Source organism: Bos indicus, chromosome 13 (assembly GCF_029378745.1).
Source record: "Bos indicus isolate NIAB-ARS_2022 breed Sahiwal x Tharparkar chromosome 13, NIAB-ARS_B.indTharparkar_mat_pri_1.0, whole genome shotgun sequence".
Taxonomy (NCBI): Eukaryota; Metazoa; Chordata; class Mammalia; order Artiodactyla; family Bovidae; genus Bos; species Bos indicus.
Window position 1 is genome coordinate 7,771,671 of NC_091772.1, and position 15,800 is coordinate 7,787,470.

The 15,800-nt window shown below is 36.2% G+C and overlaps 2 protein-coding genes across 4 annotated transcripts in view; one reads left to right on the plus strand and one right to left on the minus strand.

Annotated features, from left to right (window-relative positions):
• Window positions 1-15,800, plus strand: part of MACROD2 (mono-ADP ribosylhydrolase 2) — a 2,314,515-nt gene that overhangs the window by 347,747 nt on the left and 1,950,968 nt on the right. The window lies entirely within an intron of this gene.
• Window positions 1,996-15,675, minus strand: FLRT3 (fibronectin leucine rich transmembrane protein 3). 2 transcript variants are annotated; one of them, XM_019972897.2, is made up of 3 exons: window positions 15,413-15,675; window positions 7,094-7,294; window positions 1,996-5,543 (listed from the first exon to the last, which is right to left on the minus strand). In XM_019972897.2, exon 3 carries the CDS (start codon window positions 5,498-5,500, stop codon window positions 3,551-3,553), a length of 1,950 nt encoding a protein of 649 aa, XP_019828456.1. In that variant the 5' UTR covers window positions 5,501-5,543; window positions 7,094-7,294; window positions 15,413-15,675; the 3' UTR covers window positions 1,996-3,550. The 2 variants fall into 2 exon arrangements, with proteins under 2 accessions (XP_019828456.1, XP_019828455.1); XM_019972896.2 differs by having other exon boundaries at window positions 6,554-7,294; window positions 15,413-15,674.

Genomic DNA, 15,800 nt, shown 5'->3' on the forward strand with positions numbered 1-15,800 from the left:
GGCTGCTCCACTCATGGGATTTTCCAGGCAGGAGTACTGGAGTGGGGTGCCATTGCCTTCTCTGAGTTTCAATTCCAACCCTATGCTAAATTAAGATTTGCTAATCATGCTAAGAAGGAGAAAGGAATAGAATTTTAAATGCCACTTCTGTTTTCAGGGGCAGATGAGCTAATCTTAAAGAAAATTTGGTGGTGGATTGGTTCCCTTTTAACACCCACTTTTCAGGTGCTTTAAAGCACGTGGGTCTCTTTGGATTCCTCCTGAAAACTGTCATGTTGGCATACAGCTATAAAATGTGCTTTACTCAGAAAATGTGGTAAGTAAAACTGACTTTTTTACTAGTTCCTTTGGCACAGGGGAATACTTTAATAAATAGGCCTCACTGAAAGATAAAGCAATGTTGTTTTTAATAGGGAATGAGAGTGTAAGTATAGTGATTTAATGCAGTTACAAATGCCTGCATCCAAAACCAAAGTTTTGATTTTTGTCAAACATTCAGCAGGGGAGTGATTTTTTCCCTTATTTTATTTTTTTTTGGTAGCTTCCCCCATTGTACTCTTGTTAACTGTGTATGGTGTATATTCAGAATTTTTTCCTACATTTTTCTTTGTTAGTACCTGATCAATAAAAATTGTGAACATTCAGAATAGATGCATATGTTTCTATTATATAATTAGTGTCCTTGAGGTGGAGATTTGTATTATTCATTGAAAGTATGTATATATATATATATATATATATATATATATACATTTCAACAAAGTAGTTGTATTTCATAGCAAGCTTAGGTAAAAGAATAAACTTTTACCCTTTCAATGTTTTCTTTACTTGCTAGTGTAAAATGTATTTCTGATTGATCCCAGGTAAAATAATCAAAACACATATTCAGTTCAGTTCAGTCGCTCAGTCGTGTCCGAATCTTTGCGACCCCCATGCACTGCAGCATGCCAGGCTTTCCTGTCCATCACCAGCTCTTGCAGCTTGCTCAAACTCATGTCCTTTGAGTCGGTGATGCCATCCATCTCATCCTCTGTCGTCCCCTTTTCCTCCTACCTTCAATCTTTTCCAGCACTGGAGAATGGAATGGCAAACCACTTCAGTATTCTTGCCTTGAGAACCCCATGAACAGTATGAAAAGGCAAAAAAATGCATATATACATAGAACACATAAATTTTTCTGTGCTCATGAAAGGTATACTAACTAGAAAACAGTTCTTGGCTTTTGGCTTTTTATAAACTCACAGGTTTATAGGGACTTCATGGAACCATCCAGCTTTGCCCTGACTTCTGACAGAACTGTAGCTAGACTAGTCAAAACCCCTTAAAGCAAAATCAAACTTCCTTCAGATAATGTTCATTGTATTCAATGTTAATCACATTTTCTTTGCTAGGTTATTCCTAGAAAACAGCTACCCTTCTTAACAGTAAGTCAAAGGAGAAAGAATTGAGATACATTTGAAGATGGCAAATGGATACTGAATGAGGCTTTATAGGCAGCTGGGGATAATTCTTCGCAGAGTAGTAGGGGCAGTGATACCTGGCAAAATACATGGGAACACATGGCTCTCTGTGCTCGACCATCACAGTGTGTCTTATGTGTTGTTGACCATTGTACCGTTTCCAAGCCCTTCGTCTCATTTAGTCCTTACAACAGCCCTGAGAGGTGGGTGGTATTAACAGTCCCAGTATATAGACAGTATAGACAAGGGCACTAAGCTAAGGAGAGTAAGTGGTTTCTTTTTACTTACCTAGTAAGTGGCGATCTGAGATTTTTGGATCCTCTGGTGCCAACTCATACTACCAAAAAGCTATTTTAAAAAATAACATTTTTCAAAAACCACCTTAAAGTATCAGCCAGGACAACAGCAGCAGTGTACAAAGACCGAAAGGTTACAAAAGCACTTCTGAAGTTTTTTGTAAAGAGTGTTCCAACAGACTGTTAGGGTATTTGTTTATGCATGAAACACTGAAGTAAAATGATACACAAGCTCAAGATACTGCTATTTTTTTTATTGGTAGCCAACATTTATTTTTTTTTTTTTGCCTAGAAAAATACATGGGGATATTTAGGACTACTGTGCTGGGCAATTTGCTACTTTAGTGATAGGAACATAATCTTGAAAAAGCAAACACGATTATTTTGTACTTTTTTTTGTTTTATTCAGCAATAAGACCACAATTTTTCATATTTAAGGAAGTATGAAAAATTTGTCGAGTTTTAAAAGCTGAATACATGTAGCGTTGGATCAAGGCACATACAAGACTGGCCAAAGGGCGTACAATGCACTTTGGTTTTTTGTTGGGAAAAAAAAAGTTATGGCAACGGAAAAGTGATGAGGTTTTAAACAAGTCATAGCTCACAATTCAGTAGGAAGCTGGAAAAAAATGTTACAAGTTCATTACATAGTATCTGGAAAACTGTGACAGTAATGGGCAGTATTCTTGATCATTGTGAAAGTAAATCGAACATTTATGTACAGTGTTAAAACATTTCACATAAACCAGATCTAAATTTGATTTCCAGTATTTATTTTTCTTTTAAATTCTCACTTATTTAAAGTACTACTTTCTCTTCACTGTTGAGGGGAATTGCTTGTAGTTAGACTACTCTTAAAATGCATTTAAGCTTTTTAACTTCCTTTATGATAAAAACATTGTAAACACTAACAAATGTGTCTTTAAAGTTGACATTTCAAAAATCAAGATAGTATAGGCAAAACCAAAATGGAATTGATACTTGTGTTTGTTACGCTATGTGAGTCTAAGTTTTCATGTTTTTTCCTAAGTACAAGTTTCCCCCACTTGGAAGCACGCTTACATTATTGTTTTTGTGAAGTCCTTTATTATCAAAGCTTTGTTAACAATGGCATTAATAACAGCAGACTTCACCCTCCTTTTATGCCAACTGATGTATTCAGTTCAGAAGATAATGTTTACTTTCTTAAGGAGGTCTAATTTACTTAGCATAAAAATGGAGCTATGCAGCAAGTCTGATATTGCCCATTACTTCACATATTTTGATTACTGAATACCACTGGAATACAAATTTAATAGTTGGAACATTATTTCATAACTACTTTTTGAAATTTAATTTTTCTCATTCAGCCAGTTTTTTTTTTTAACATTTTATTAATACCAAAGTGAAAAATGGCCTGTGCTTATACTACAAGGATCTCATGTGATTGCAGTCCTGATTGTTCAACACAGCAAGAAAATTCACTTTCACAGTCAACAAGTCATCTTACTCAGTAGAACACAAAGTAAATGGTTTATAACTTCAATATTTGCAAGGAAAATACAGTACAAATTACTAAAAAATACTAAAATATAGAATTGTGTTCAGGCATCTCCACTACATCAATCGCAGCAGTAACCTGAAATTTGAAACTTTTAATAAAAAGTTCTTAAATATAAATTATATGGCAAATGTACAGTACATTGCTTTTTCTCAGTCTCTTTTTCCAGTGTTTTGCAGTAGAACAGGGTTCCTACCATCACCTCCCTTAGGTTTAAAAAAACCAAAACATGGTCTGCTGCACGTCCTCCAGCATCATGAGTGTGAGTGATCTGAGTCTGGAATACCGCTGTCTCTATAGCTTCGGTTACTACTGCTTTCACTGTGATTGTTTTTGTACAGATTCATTCCATTAGGAGGAAATATGGTGTGTATTACAAATTCTTCCTTTGAGATGGGTTCATTGCTTATTGGTAACATCTGAAAAGAAGTCTCCCTGATTTCCAGGATGGAGTTGTCCTTCTTGGTGCCAGCTTCCGCGTAGTCGTCCTTTCTTCTCCTCCCTTTGCTGTACGCACAGTTCCGTGAGAAGAGGGATCCATTCCTATGAACGTACCAGCACACCAAAGCGAGCAGGGCGATGGTCACCAGGGCCACAGCCCCGCCAATGATGGCAGCCAGTGGCAAATTGGGGTTTTTGTAAGGTTCTTTCTCTTGCTCTCGATTAAGGGTGGTTGTAGGGTTGTACATTCGAAGGGGTGCAGTTTCAGTCTCAATACAAACAGGAGTTTCATCGAATAGATAGAGGTTACTGGTTTCCATGGGAACCATGCAGACTCGATAGGGTGAATCAGGCTCCAGGGCTGTGACCAAGTATTCGCTGCGTTCTCCTGTTACAATTGTTTCAGTTATAGATCCAAACGCTGGGCTGTGGTCCAGTTTGAGCCAGCTGAGTCTTAAAGCCGTCATAGGTAGGACAAGTTTCCAAGAGATATGAATTGTGTCAGAGGTGACAGATTTCACAGTAATGGTAATTGTTTTTCTTGATGGAATCCCTGTGGTTCGCTGATCCTTAGTGAGTTTGGGGTTCTTCGTGTCTGGTTGTTTGGTCACAGGAGCTGGCCACTGTCCTTGAGCAGGATGCACTGTATTGGGCGTCCCGGTGGTTATCTGAATGGTGCTTACAACCGGGTTGTCCTTACAATCAAATAGTTCTGCATTGAGGTCCTTGATAGCCATCCCTCGAACCTTTTCTGGGGCTTGGCACATGAGCCCACGCACATTGACCTTCACAGGTAGTGATTGTAACCAGTCACGTACCCATTTCATCTTGCACCCGCAATACCAGGGATTGTTCCGAAGAATCAATTGTGTTATATTGTCCAAATCATCAAAGATACCCTGAGGTAAATTACTTAGGTTATTATTGGACATATCAAGTCGATACAGCTGCCTCAGATAAGAAAAAGCATTTGGGGGCACCCTATTGATATGGTTATCTTGAAGATAAAGCTTCCTCAGGTTTGTGCCTGGAAGGTTTACTGGTGCAGCAGTCAGGGAATTCCGTACCAGTGAGAGTTCTGTTAAGTTGACTAGGTTGAAGAAAACTTTATCACCTAATCCATGGTTGTTCAGCAGGTTTCCATCCAAAACCAGGCGTTTTAGGCTAGTGAGACCTTGAAGAGATGGTGATGAGATGGTGGATATACGATTATCATCCAAGCGGAGCTCTTCTATAGTCCTGGGCAAACCCCAGGGGATTGTGCTAAGGTGATTACGAGACAGGAAAAGCAGCCGGAGATAGTTACTGTCTCTGAATGCCCCCTCTTCAATGCTAACAGCTGAGACAGAGTTATCATCTAAATGTAATTCTTCCAGATAGGGAATTTTTGAAAGTGAATCATAAGTGATGGTTCTTATGTTATTTTCTTGCAGATGTAACTCTTTGACGTACTTTGGTAGATTGGTAGGAAATTCATCTAAACTGTTGTGATATAGGTATATTCTTTCTACTTTCAGCAAGTTTTTCAAATCTGATGGAATCCCAGCATTATTTATTTGGTTGTTCTGAAGGTAGAGAGTTGTAGCATCCTCTGGTATTCCTGTTGGAATGGATGTCAGAAAGCGATCATTACAGTAAATGAAACCGGCATCGCAGCGGCACACGGATGGACAGGGTTTAGCCATAACTGATAGCGGTGCCACCTGGAGGAACAGCCCAATTTTAGTCCCAATGAGGAAGATGCTCCAGGCTGGGCTGATCATGGTCAGCAGTGTTGAGGTCTTTACACAAGGTAGTTTCAGAGCCCTAAAGTGGGGTGAGTTAAAAAAAAAAAAGGCAACAGAAAACCGTCAGACCAGTATACTTAAAATAGAATTCAAAATAGACGTGAACACTGAAACATCTAATAATCACTTTTATTAGTTAATTTTTTTCTTGCATGCTGAGGGTTTTTTTTTTTTTTTGCATGCTAGCTAGCCATGAACATAATCATACAATATTTTTACCTTAAATATTTCTGGTATTAGAAGTATTTTGTCCCAAATCTATTTGACTTTGAAAGTTTAATATAGTTTTATTGAATGTTTTAAAGTATTCTCATAGCACTTTATGTCAATTTTGTGACCATTGGCCAAGCTAGTCTGATTTCTAATTTTTCCTTAATATTCATAATGAATTGACACATAGGAATATGATTTGTTATATTTAAAGATAATAATGTTACTATTCTTAAAAACCAAAATTTTATATCTGCTTTTTACATGGTAGACTGTACAAGTATAGAAATGTGTAGTAAAAAAATCTACTCTCATACTATTCAGGAATAGTTACACACTTCTGGAGATCCTGAATCCCAGTTAAGTCAATTGCTTGCTTTGATTATTGATGTTATTTTTCTTTGATTATTAATATTACACATTGTGAGATAGGCATTTCCAGCACAAAAATAAGAAGGAATTGTTTTCATTTACTTTGGGGAAGGAAAGATTTATATAGCTAATACATCTATCTTATCTAAGTGGAAAATTCCATTTCATGTTAAATTCTTTTTTTCCTATTTTACTGTATGTTTTGTAGTACATAGTTAAATGGGTTTATGAACATCTTTCATTATATTCTAGCTCATAACATGTTTTCACAATGTATTTATCTTTCTTCAAGTTCTAATCTAAAATATGATTCACCTTTCTCCATGGGTGGAGAATTATAGATTTATATTTATCTAGTATGTAATATAATTTCTTCTACACCTTTAGGTATTAGTTAGCCTTTATAATTTCAGGCATGAAAAGAAAAGACTTTAATATTTTTCCTACCTTATTGAACGATGTGAGTAAATTTTGCGTGAGTGAAAATCCAATGCACATATATTATTTTCCTGGTGAGGGGCTGGGACTTATAAACTCTTGTTTAGTCCTTGGAAATGTTCTTCACTGTTTATTCTATGCCGCACACACCTCCAGATCAGGCTTGCTGTTGTCAATGAACATTCCAGCTGTGGTTCAGCGTGGTGGGCAAGCTCATTAAAGTAGGGACCAGAAACAATTCAGGTTCCTGTTACTGTGTAGAACACATGGTTTCCTATTTTTTTCCTTTCTTATAGAGTTTCTGTGTGAAGGTTCCTTTTGTGTAGCTTAATTCCCTTAGTGGAAATTGCTCTCTTTGAAATTCTTATTGGCTCTTCTGTGCAATGTGGTCAGAGATAGTAACTTCAGATCCTCATGAAGAAAGCCATTCATGATGCTAAGGCCTGTACAGTAATAGGTTTTTCAGGCAGTTACCCCCCACCTTTATTCCCATCCAGGATTATCCAAGTATAAACTTTGTACAGTAGCTACATCCTGAGGTATGATTACCTGCTGTGAAATAGCTATTTCCAGCTTTTGCTTCTTGCTGCTTTCTCAGAATATCTGGTGCAGTCACAGGTTATGCAAGAACAGGTATTCTTTCAAGAGGTAAAGAAAACTTAATTCAAATATTCTTCATGGGAAAAATGGAAGCATACTAGATTTCCTTTATATTTCTGTTCCTTGAAATACACTGGACCTGAGCATCTCCTGTGAAAGTAAAATGTTTTAATCAGCTATTAACAAAGAACTTTAACATACTAGAGACATTTCCTAGAAATTTAGCTTCAATTCTTTCTTTAGGCAACATCTTTCATCATAGTAGTTGTTGAAAAGGGATAAGATGACCTCTTTCTCTTTTATTTCCCATCTTTCTATATAAATAAAGTGGGAGCCAAAGTTGAGTTTGTCACAAAATAATTTCAGTTGTGAACTGACTGCTAGTATGACTTTGAATTAAACACAGAAGCAAAGCTTTATGCAAAAGACAATAAGCCTCTTCTATGGATTTTGAATTCAGGTCAGGCCAATCTTTAAAATTTCTCTTTTATATCTTATATAAAATGATAAAGTGTGCAAAAAAAAGAAAATAAGTACATGAAAGAGGTAAGCAAAGCCACAACTAGGATTGTTTTTAATGAAATGCCATAACTTTTTAGATATTTCTGAACATAGTTTTACAAAGTCATATAGTCTACAATTTAAAGAGTTGAAAAGGGTTAGAAGTTTTCTTTTGATTTGCTCAGTGTCTTGTTTAATTCTTCCTACAGGCCTCAATGTTCCCTATTGTGGAATATGGGCACTACCACCTTCCTCCTTAGAACTATTTCTAAAGGCTAATTGATGATCTTGAAACTCCAGTTACTCAGGTATTCTTGGCCAAAGGCAGTGTAGAAGTTCAAGTCATAACATTTTTTGAGAAGAATACAATTTTTAACAAAGTAAACTTGAGAAACTGTATTTGGAACAGAAAGGACACTATTTCAGTCTGTCTCCTTGTAATGACCATTAGGAAAGCATATCAAAACCTGACAAGGCATTTCTCTCAAGGTGGGAACAAGAACGTGTCAGTTTCCAAAGATTATCTTTTTAACTTCTGAAAGAGGCTTACAGCTTGACCAAAGAGACTCATGAGTTTAAGGATGGCTGCTTTGTCCATTATCTAATATGCATGAAGATTTTGGGGGGTGAACAGGGGAGGTGGGTAGTTTCAGTATCTGTTATGTAAAGTTACCTACTCAGGGACTTTCTATACAAGTAAGTTACATTAGGGTATCATGGAAATATTTGACCCTAAAAGTAGAAGCGATTTGTTTCTCCCTCAGTAATTACCTTGCATCCAACAAGGATAGCATCTGTTCCAGAACTCAAACAGTACTCAAAGTGAATTTTAAATAAGGCCAAGATTTGTGTTTCTGGCTCTCATTAAAAATTCGGATTCTTTTAATTTGTCACCAGATATCAAGACTATCATAGACTGAACTAACAGAAGGATACTGAAAAAAATTACAGATACATTTAATTTATTATTTAGGAAACGTGAAGTAGAAATAGCAGTTAGCAGATGGATAAAGTAGTCTCTAGTGAGTATTGCAAAGTGCCCACAGAGGAAAGTTTAAGTGATGTATTGCTTAATGTGAGGTTTTACAAGTAATGCCTTTAGGGCTTTGCTCATTATTGTTGAATTTCAGTGGAGTATTTTCTTGAACTCTTGCTTTCTTGGTAAGTGAAAATGGAAAACCAAGCTGTGAAATTAATAATTACAATGTTATTTTAAAAAGTATCTTCTGTCAAATGTTTTCTAAGCTTGAAAATTATTCAACATATAAAACAATTTGGTAAATTTAAGAAAAAAATTTAAAGCAATTTAGGAAACAGTTACTTTTGTTAAATTGCATTAAAAACTAATTAAAACCATTATAAAAATCGCACAGAGAACCTGCTTAAACGGTTGCCAATAGGCAGGCATTTCTCCTACCCCAGGACACACTTTAAAGTTGAGAAGATGAATCTGATGAATGGAAGTCAAAAGTTGTTGGTCAGCCTAGAGTATGTACAAGGTGATGATCATAATAAGCAGAGATAAAGCTGGTAGCTGAAGTGTAAAGTTTTTACCAATTCAAAATCTAATATGTATTGGTTTTTACATTTTCAAACCAGAGAAAGAAAAAATATTCTACACTGGTATGAAAAGGAAGATTAATTTATTTTTGTTTGTTTAGTTTTACAAGTGTGAAGCTGCTTCCTCTGCTCTATTTGATGTGCAAACTCACATGGCCATGAATACAATGGCGGTAATAACGTGGGATTAACAGAAAGCCGAAAATCTCATTCAATTCTTGGAAAATGCCGTTCTCTTCTCCCCAGATTGCATTAAAACAAAAGGCAAAAATACAAAACATATTTCTCTGGAGAGGATACTCGTTCAAAAATGAAGATTCCTTCACAAGTTCCTACTCCCTTTACTCAAACAGTCCAATGCATGCGTGATTTTGTTTCATATTTTATATCTTCTCTTGCCTTTTTATATTTAAAAACTATAGTGCTAAAGAGATTTGTTTTATTTTGCATATTAGAGGCTGTAATGGTCTTTCCATCTGAAATAAGCAGCTCTGCTCCCATGTTTAGACTTCCCTGTTTCTGAGCTGGCTCTACGTATTCATGCATATAGAGACATTGTAGTTGAATGTGACTGAGGAAAAAAAAAATGACCCCCACTGGCATGAACACTGTGGCCAGGTTTCCACAGCGTCGACTTCAGAGGCTTTATGTCTGCATAGGCTTGAAAGAGGCCATTACTTCTGAACAAAAAGGAATCGATCTTTTAGAAAAATATTGTTAATGGGGTAACTTGGGGGAAAGCATAAATGGAGCCCTGGTTACTTAAAGGAATGTTTAAAGTTAAAAAAAAATCATATCATTACTTAAGTATATAGCATTTAGAACTGTAGCAAAAAGAAAAACATAATCACCGTACTGGTAAATTAAACTTATAATATGGATCTTCCTATCAATTTCTTTTTATAAATTAAAAAAATACGGATTTTTAAAAACGCATTTATAATGTAATCACATCTATGAAAAGTCACCGATTTCCATGATACACTTAAAAGACGTATGTAAATAGATAAGGATGCTGTCATTTTGAGATATTTTAAGAAAACTAATATAATTGAACAAGTTGTATCTGAATAGAATACTGGTATTTATAGTCAAGAACATGAAGCAGTCTATATGTTTATATGATTCCTTCTTTGTTACTATTTTGGAGGTGGGAATGTTTGAGATGGAAAGGCATTTGGTATTTCTTATGTTTTGATCATTTAGATTAAGATTATACGTTGATAGTGCTAACTTCCTAAATCCTTTATTTGTCCCTTTGATTTAAATTGATTTTTGATATGAAATCATTGCTCTAAAATAAAATCTTAAATTGAGTAGAGAGTTGGGGGATTTTAGTTTGTTTTTAATGATTTGCCTCATATCATGGTCTCTAAACTATCTGGGGACTTTTAAATATATTAAATTTAAAAGTGGAAAAGTATGTAGAACTTTTAATCGAAGTTAACTGCATTATTTTGAGTAAAACCTTGAGACTGAAGAAAATACATGATTCCTCAAATTTATCCAAGTCTGTGAATATTTCTGGGTACTGGAATTTATACAATCATAATTTAAAGTATTAGGAAAGTAATTTATTTATGAAGGCTTAAACTGCTGCTAGAAAGCTCTACAAAATGATCAACCTCTGAATGTTAAGTCTTTGCAACGACAAATAGTATTTCAAATAACCTATGTGTATGGTTAAACTGAAAAACTGGAGTATATCAGATTAGTTGGTAGTGACAGCAAAATGCTTTCTAAGCAGCCTGTCTGGTAGTTAAATTTTCCACGATCATCAGATTTCAGGAAAGTTCCAATTCTTTTGTTTAATGCCAGGCAAGCAGAAGGACCTCTAACTCTCCTCTTGAGAGTCATGAAGTCTGAAGGGTTTGCTGAGAGGGAGGGAAGCAAGTGTGCCTTTCCTTACTTGGTTTTATCCAGACTATTTTCTAGCCTAGAAGATTTGTTTCTTTTATGCAAATAGGGGATGAAAGTTCTAAAACAAAGGATTTTCACTTTCTCCTTTTGTGTTACAGGTTCTTTTCCCCAATAGGTTTGTGATAAATGAATCTAATTCTGCTTCATTTATTTTGGCTTGTAAAGTTAAATCAAGCATCCTTAAAACAAAAAGGGAAACTGGGATGTTATCTTTCATCATAGTGAAGCCTGTTTCCTTACATGATATTAAGCCAAACTAAATAAGTTAGAGAACCATGGCTTGTAAGAATGAATAAGAGATTAATTTAGAGGTTGGTAAAGGTGAGCAGTTGAGAGCTTGGGGCAGGGAACAAGCTTTACGTTTGCATTGACTTTTAGGCAATTGCAATTAAAATTACGCTTATCCTTGTTAAAATGCAAACATTTTCCCACTGTGAGCCTGATATTCCTTCTTCAGTGTGGTGAGTACAATTTGCTTGATATGCTTTAAGTTTCTAATAGTCAAGTTTCCATACTCTAGTACAACAAATATTTAGGTCTGCTGTGTGCCACGCACTGAGCTGGAAAATGATAACATCCATAATCATAAAAAACATCCTTTTTTTTTTTTTTCATGTCAGAGTTGCGTATTGCTGATTTAAACCATTAAAGAGGACGAAAATCATCAGCACATAAACTGATCAATCCACAGTTCAGTGGTGCACTTTAAAAATGGGGTTTAACCAAATGTGGTCTCTGGGTTTTCTTTTCAAAGTTGCCACGGTAACTTGTGCACGTGAAAAGTGAAAGAATAAAGAACAAAAGCTGTCATTGTCTCATCAGAGCAATTTCTCCTTTCTTGCATTTAAGCAGACTAATACCTGGAGAGAGCTTTTTATGCATTCCTGACACTTGATTTGGGGGGCTAGGAAAGAGATTATGCCTATGTTAAACAAATGCAACTTTAGCTGCTGCTTAAATTACAGTTTTGTTCTTTTTTTACTTAAAATCTGTTTTCTCTAGCTCTCTTGTCAACAGACATCAAAGTCCTGAAACCAGCTCTCCTATGCAATATAAACATGGCTTTCAATTTGTTTTTTTAATGTGATGTTTTACCAAAGTCAGTGATGTTGATCTGCATCCTGAAACTGGAAAATGCTTTCTGAAATGTATATTTCTGTTTTGGTTTTTAAGAGGCAGAAGGCTTTTTCCAGGAGACATTTACAGACTATCTCTTAGTTAGAAATTTGTTTCTTGACTTGTGATAAATTTTTGAAATGGTGGAATGTTAGAAAGAGTTGACAAAAGGTCCTTTTTATGTTCTGAAGAGAAAACTGCACTTTGGAGAATTAATACTGCTGAGAGATTTACTGTAGAGTTTTTGCCCGCTGGGGGGTGGTACACGCTACCAGAACACAGCTTTCAGAAGCCGCAAGTCAGATGTTGGCTGCTGCCGGCCACTTTTCCTCTGGTTTAATTACAACAAAGCCTCCCGATGAGAACAGTGAAGGCCTCGGGGGCACAAGGTGGGGGTGGGAGGGAAGAGGGAGTGAGGGGAAAGAAGGGGAGAAATTACAACCTTTGAAAAATTTATTGAATCTTATTTCCCTCGTTGGCTTCATTTATGCTGGCCTTCATTTGACTTTCAGCAATTAGTTATAATGCTATTACAATGAACTGATTGAATAAAAGAATATTTAAGGGAGTTTATTCAGAATTTTTAAGTTAGTCTTGGATCTTGGCATTAAACACATTCTTTGTTATGTAGCCCACCCACCTTAAAAATAGGGGGAAAAGTTAACCACTGAAATGGCTAGTTTTAAACCTTTTTTTTTTTTTTTCTGGATGATCAGATTTAATCTAATACTGGTATGAACATTGGCATATCAAGAATAAAAACATAAAGAAGAAACATTCATATAATATTAATACAAGGCAAGTCCTCTGCTACTGATTTTTGTTGGGTTTAAAATTGTTCAAAATAATCCAGAAAGAGGAGGAAGCCTTAGGGTATGTGGCCAAGAAAAGCAGAGACAAATCTGTCTGCGGTACACTTGTGTGTTTAAAGCTGATAATTGTATTTTTCATCTGGAGACACTGAGTGTTCATTAGGGTCTTGTGTCCCTAGGCAAGAGATGCTGAATGTAATTGGAGTTTCTATTTGATTGGGCAATATAGGCTAGAGAAGAAACTGGGGTAAAGATAATTAATAGCTTGCTAACAAAGTCTGACAGCCACAAGATTTCAACCAAATTTATTTCACACCGCTTCATTTAGCTCTGAAAAAGTTTTGATAGAATTGGAGGCTCCTTAATTAACACTTGGAAGCAAAAGAAACATACCTTCTATTTTACTGCCACGTTCAGTTATGACAAATTTTCTTACTGTTTTTCTTCTTTTTGAAAAAACTTTACTTGCTGCCCAGTTATATATTTCACAGATGTTAATGTTTAGGAAGTGTTTAATTGGGCATTCTGAACCTAAACATAATCGATTTAAAATGCGGGGGGGGGGGTGGGGGATGAAAAGCCCAATTAATAACATAGTATTATACAGCACAATTAATAACTGATAATTAGTATTATACAGTATTATATACAATATTAATGAATTCATTATGTTTATTCATTCAATAATATCTTTGCTGAATCTTGGGTTTGATGTATTTTTGGCAGCATTCTATTTAAAAAAGAAATTAGACGTGATTTTCCTGTTTAAATACATGCAATCATGTTTTTGTAATCCTGTTTTTTTATTTCAGGCTAATTAATATATCTAGATATGTGTGTGTGTGTACATTGTATACACACATATATCTGCAAACTAAGTGGCATATCTCTGATTTAATCTTACAGATTAAAACCTGGCATGTTATTATTAATATTGGTAGTAGCGGTAACATTAATATTTTGTAGTACTTTTAAAAGGTTAATTTCTTTCTTTCCTCATTTCAAAAGAGATGGGTATCAGTCATCTGTGACTCTGAGGTCCTGTCTGAAAACAAATTCATTCTTTATGTTTATGCTGGTTAGGATATTCCTGTGTGACTGGGGATAAATGAAAGGCATAGCCTCAGCCTGTGCACTATGATAGTGTCTTTATTCATATTGTTTCCCTAATGAGGGAACATACGTGTGCATTTTAGAGCGGATCGATTTATTAAGAAAATTTAAAATAGCTAATTGTTAAAACCGTTAGAGAATTTGGTTCTATAATTGGCACATATCAAGGCTTTTTTTTTCCTTTTTCATTCTCAGGAAGTAAATAACAATCAAACCCCCAGATGTTGAGAAAATATAGGCCTGTTGCACTCTTTATTTCTATTCAACCATTTTGTTTCAGATCTAATTCACTGAAAAAAAATTTTTTTGAGTAGATACATTTAGGTAGTTTTTGAAAGCTTTGTGGTATGAAATATTTCTTTCAATGTAAGATTTTCCTATTATAAGTTGCAAGTGAATGGATACTCTTCAGTATCCCACTTGATGAGGCTCTACTCATTTTTCCCCCTGCCACCCTGAAATCCCTGCATACATCAGGCTTAGCTTCCAGGCTGAGCTTTGTTAGTTTTTCTGAGTAGACTTTGCCAATTACTATGCTAGTCACATACCACATTTGCCCGAGCAATGGATTTTGGCGTTCTGCTGGAGAGGGGATATGGTTTGTAAGAGAGTTTCCCCTTCCTCTGAGTTGAATTCACTAGTTGAGATTTGCAAGCCTGGAATGCTTGAAGCAGCTCTGGCAGGATAGCAGTGCAAGCTTTAAAATCTAGGTGTAGCTGTTAATCCTTGCAGAGGCACATAAGTCTCCAGGAGTAGCTGGGTTAGCTGTGAGCAAGATGTATGCTTTTCATGTACTGCGTACTCGTGGACTGAGGGATTATTGATTTTCTTTCACAGTTATAAAAACAGCAATTGGTGATCATACCACACATACAGTACACGCCAAGTTTAGCTAGACCTTTCGCTTTCCTCTCTGAAAAAATCTGCCTTGTGTTAACATTTAACTTTCCAACTTATCATTTTCCATAAGCCTCTTTTCAAATAGCAACTACACGAGACATAAGATAGCCATTTATCATTATTTTTCTTTCTTTAATGAAAGAAAGGTTTCAAGAAACTTCTTGCATTTGGCTGTTACAGTCCAATTTTTCCTTGCTGGCTTGCATGCACACACACTGCTCGTCCTGGTGACAGAGCAAACGTTCCTATCTGGATGCCTCATGATACCAAGCCATTCTTTTCTAGAGAGTAAAACCGAGCAAACTTTCTGGGACCAATCATAAGGAAAAACATGGGAAACACTTACCAGGAAGACGAGAAAAAGCAATCCCATATATCCTGCTGCTCTAGCTGTAATTCCACTGCCTGGGAACTGGAGTAATAACCCTCCCCCTCTGCCCAGCTCGGAATCCAGTCCACACAAAGCCCACGGCAGCTGCAGGCTGAGCCGGTCCCGTTCGGATCACTCCTCCACTGAGGAGCAAGTGGGGGCCAGCATTTCAGTTTGCTGCACAGCCCACCTCCAAGTCTGAAGTTAAAGCTTCACCTCGCAGTGGTTGAAGAAGGGGTGATGTCATAGATGGGCAGGACTTCGCTGAGCTCGCGCTCAGTGAGGTAACTCGGGGATCAGACAGATGAGCTTTGCCGACGCTAGAGGGGGTGAGAGCAGCCAGAATGAGGCGCTTGGCCTGGTG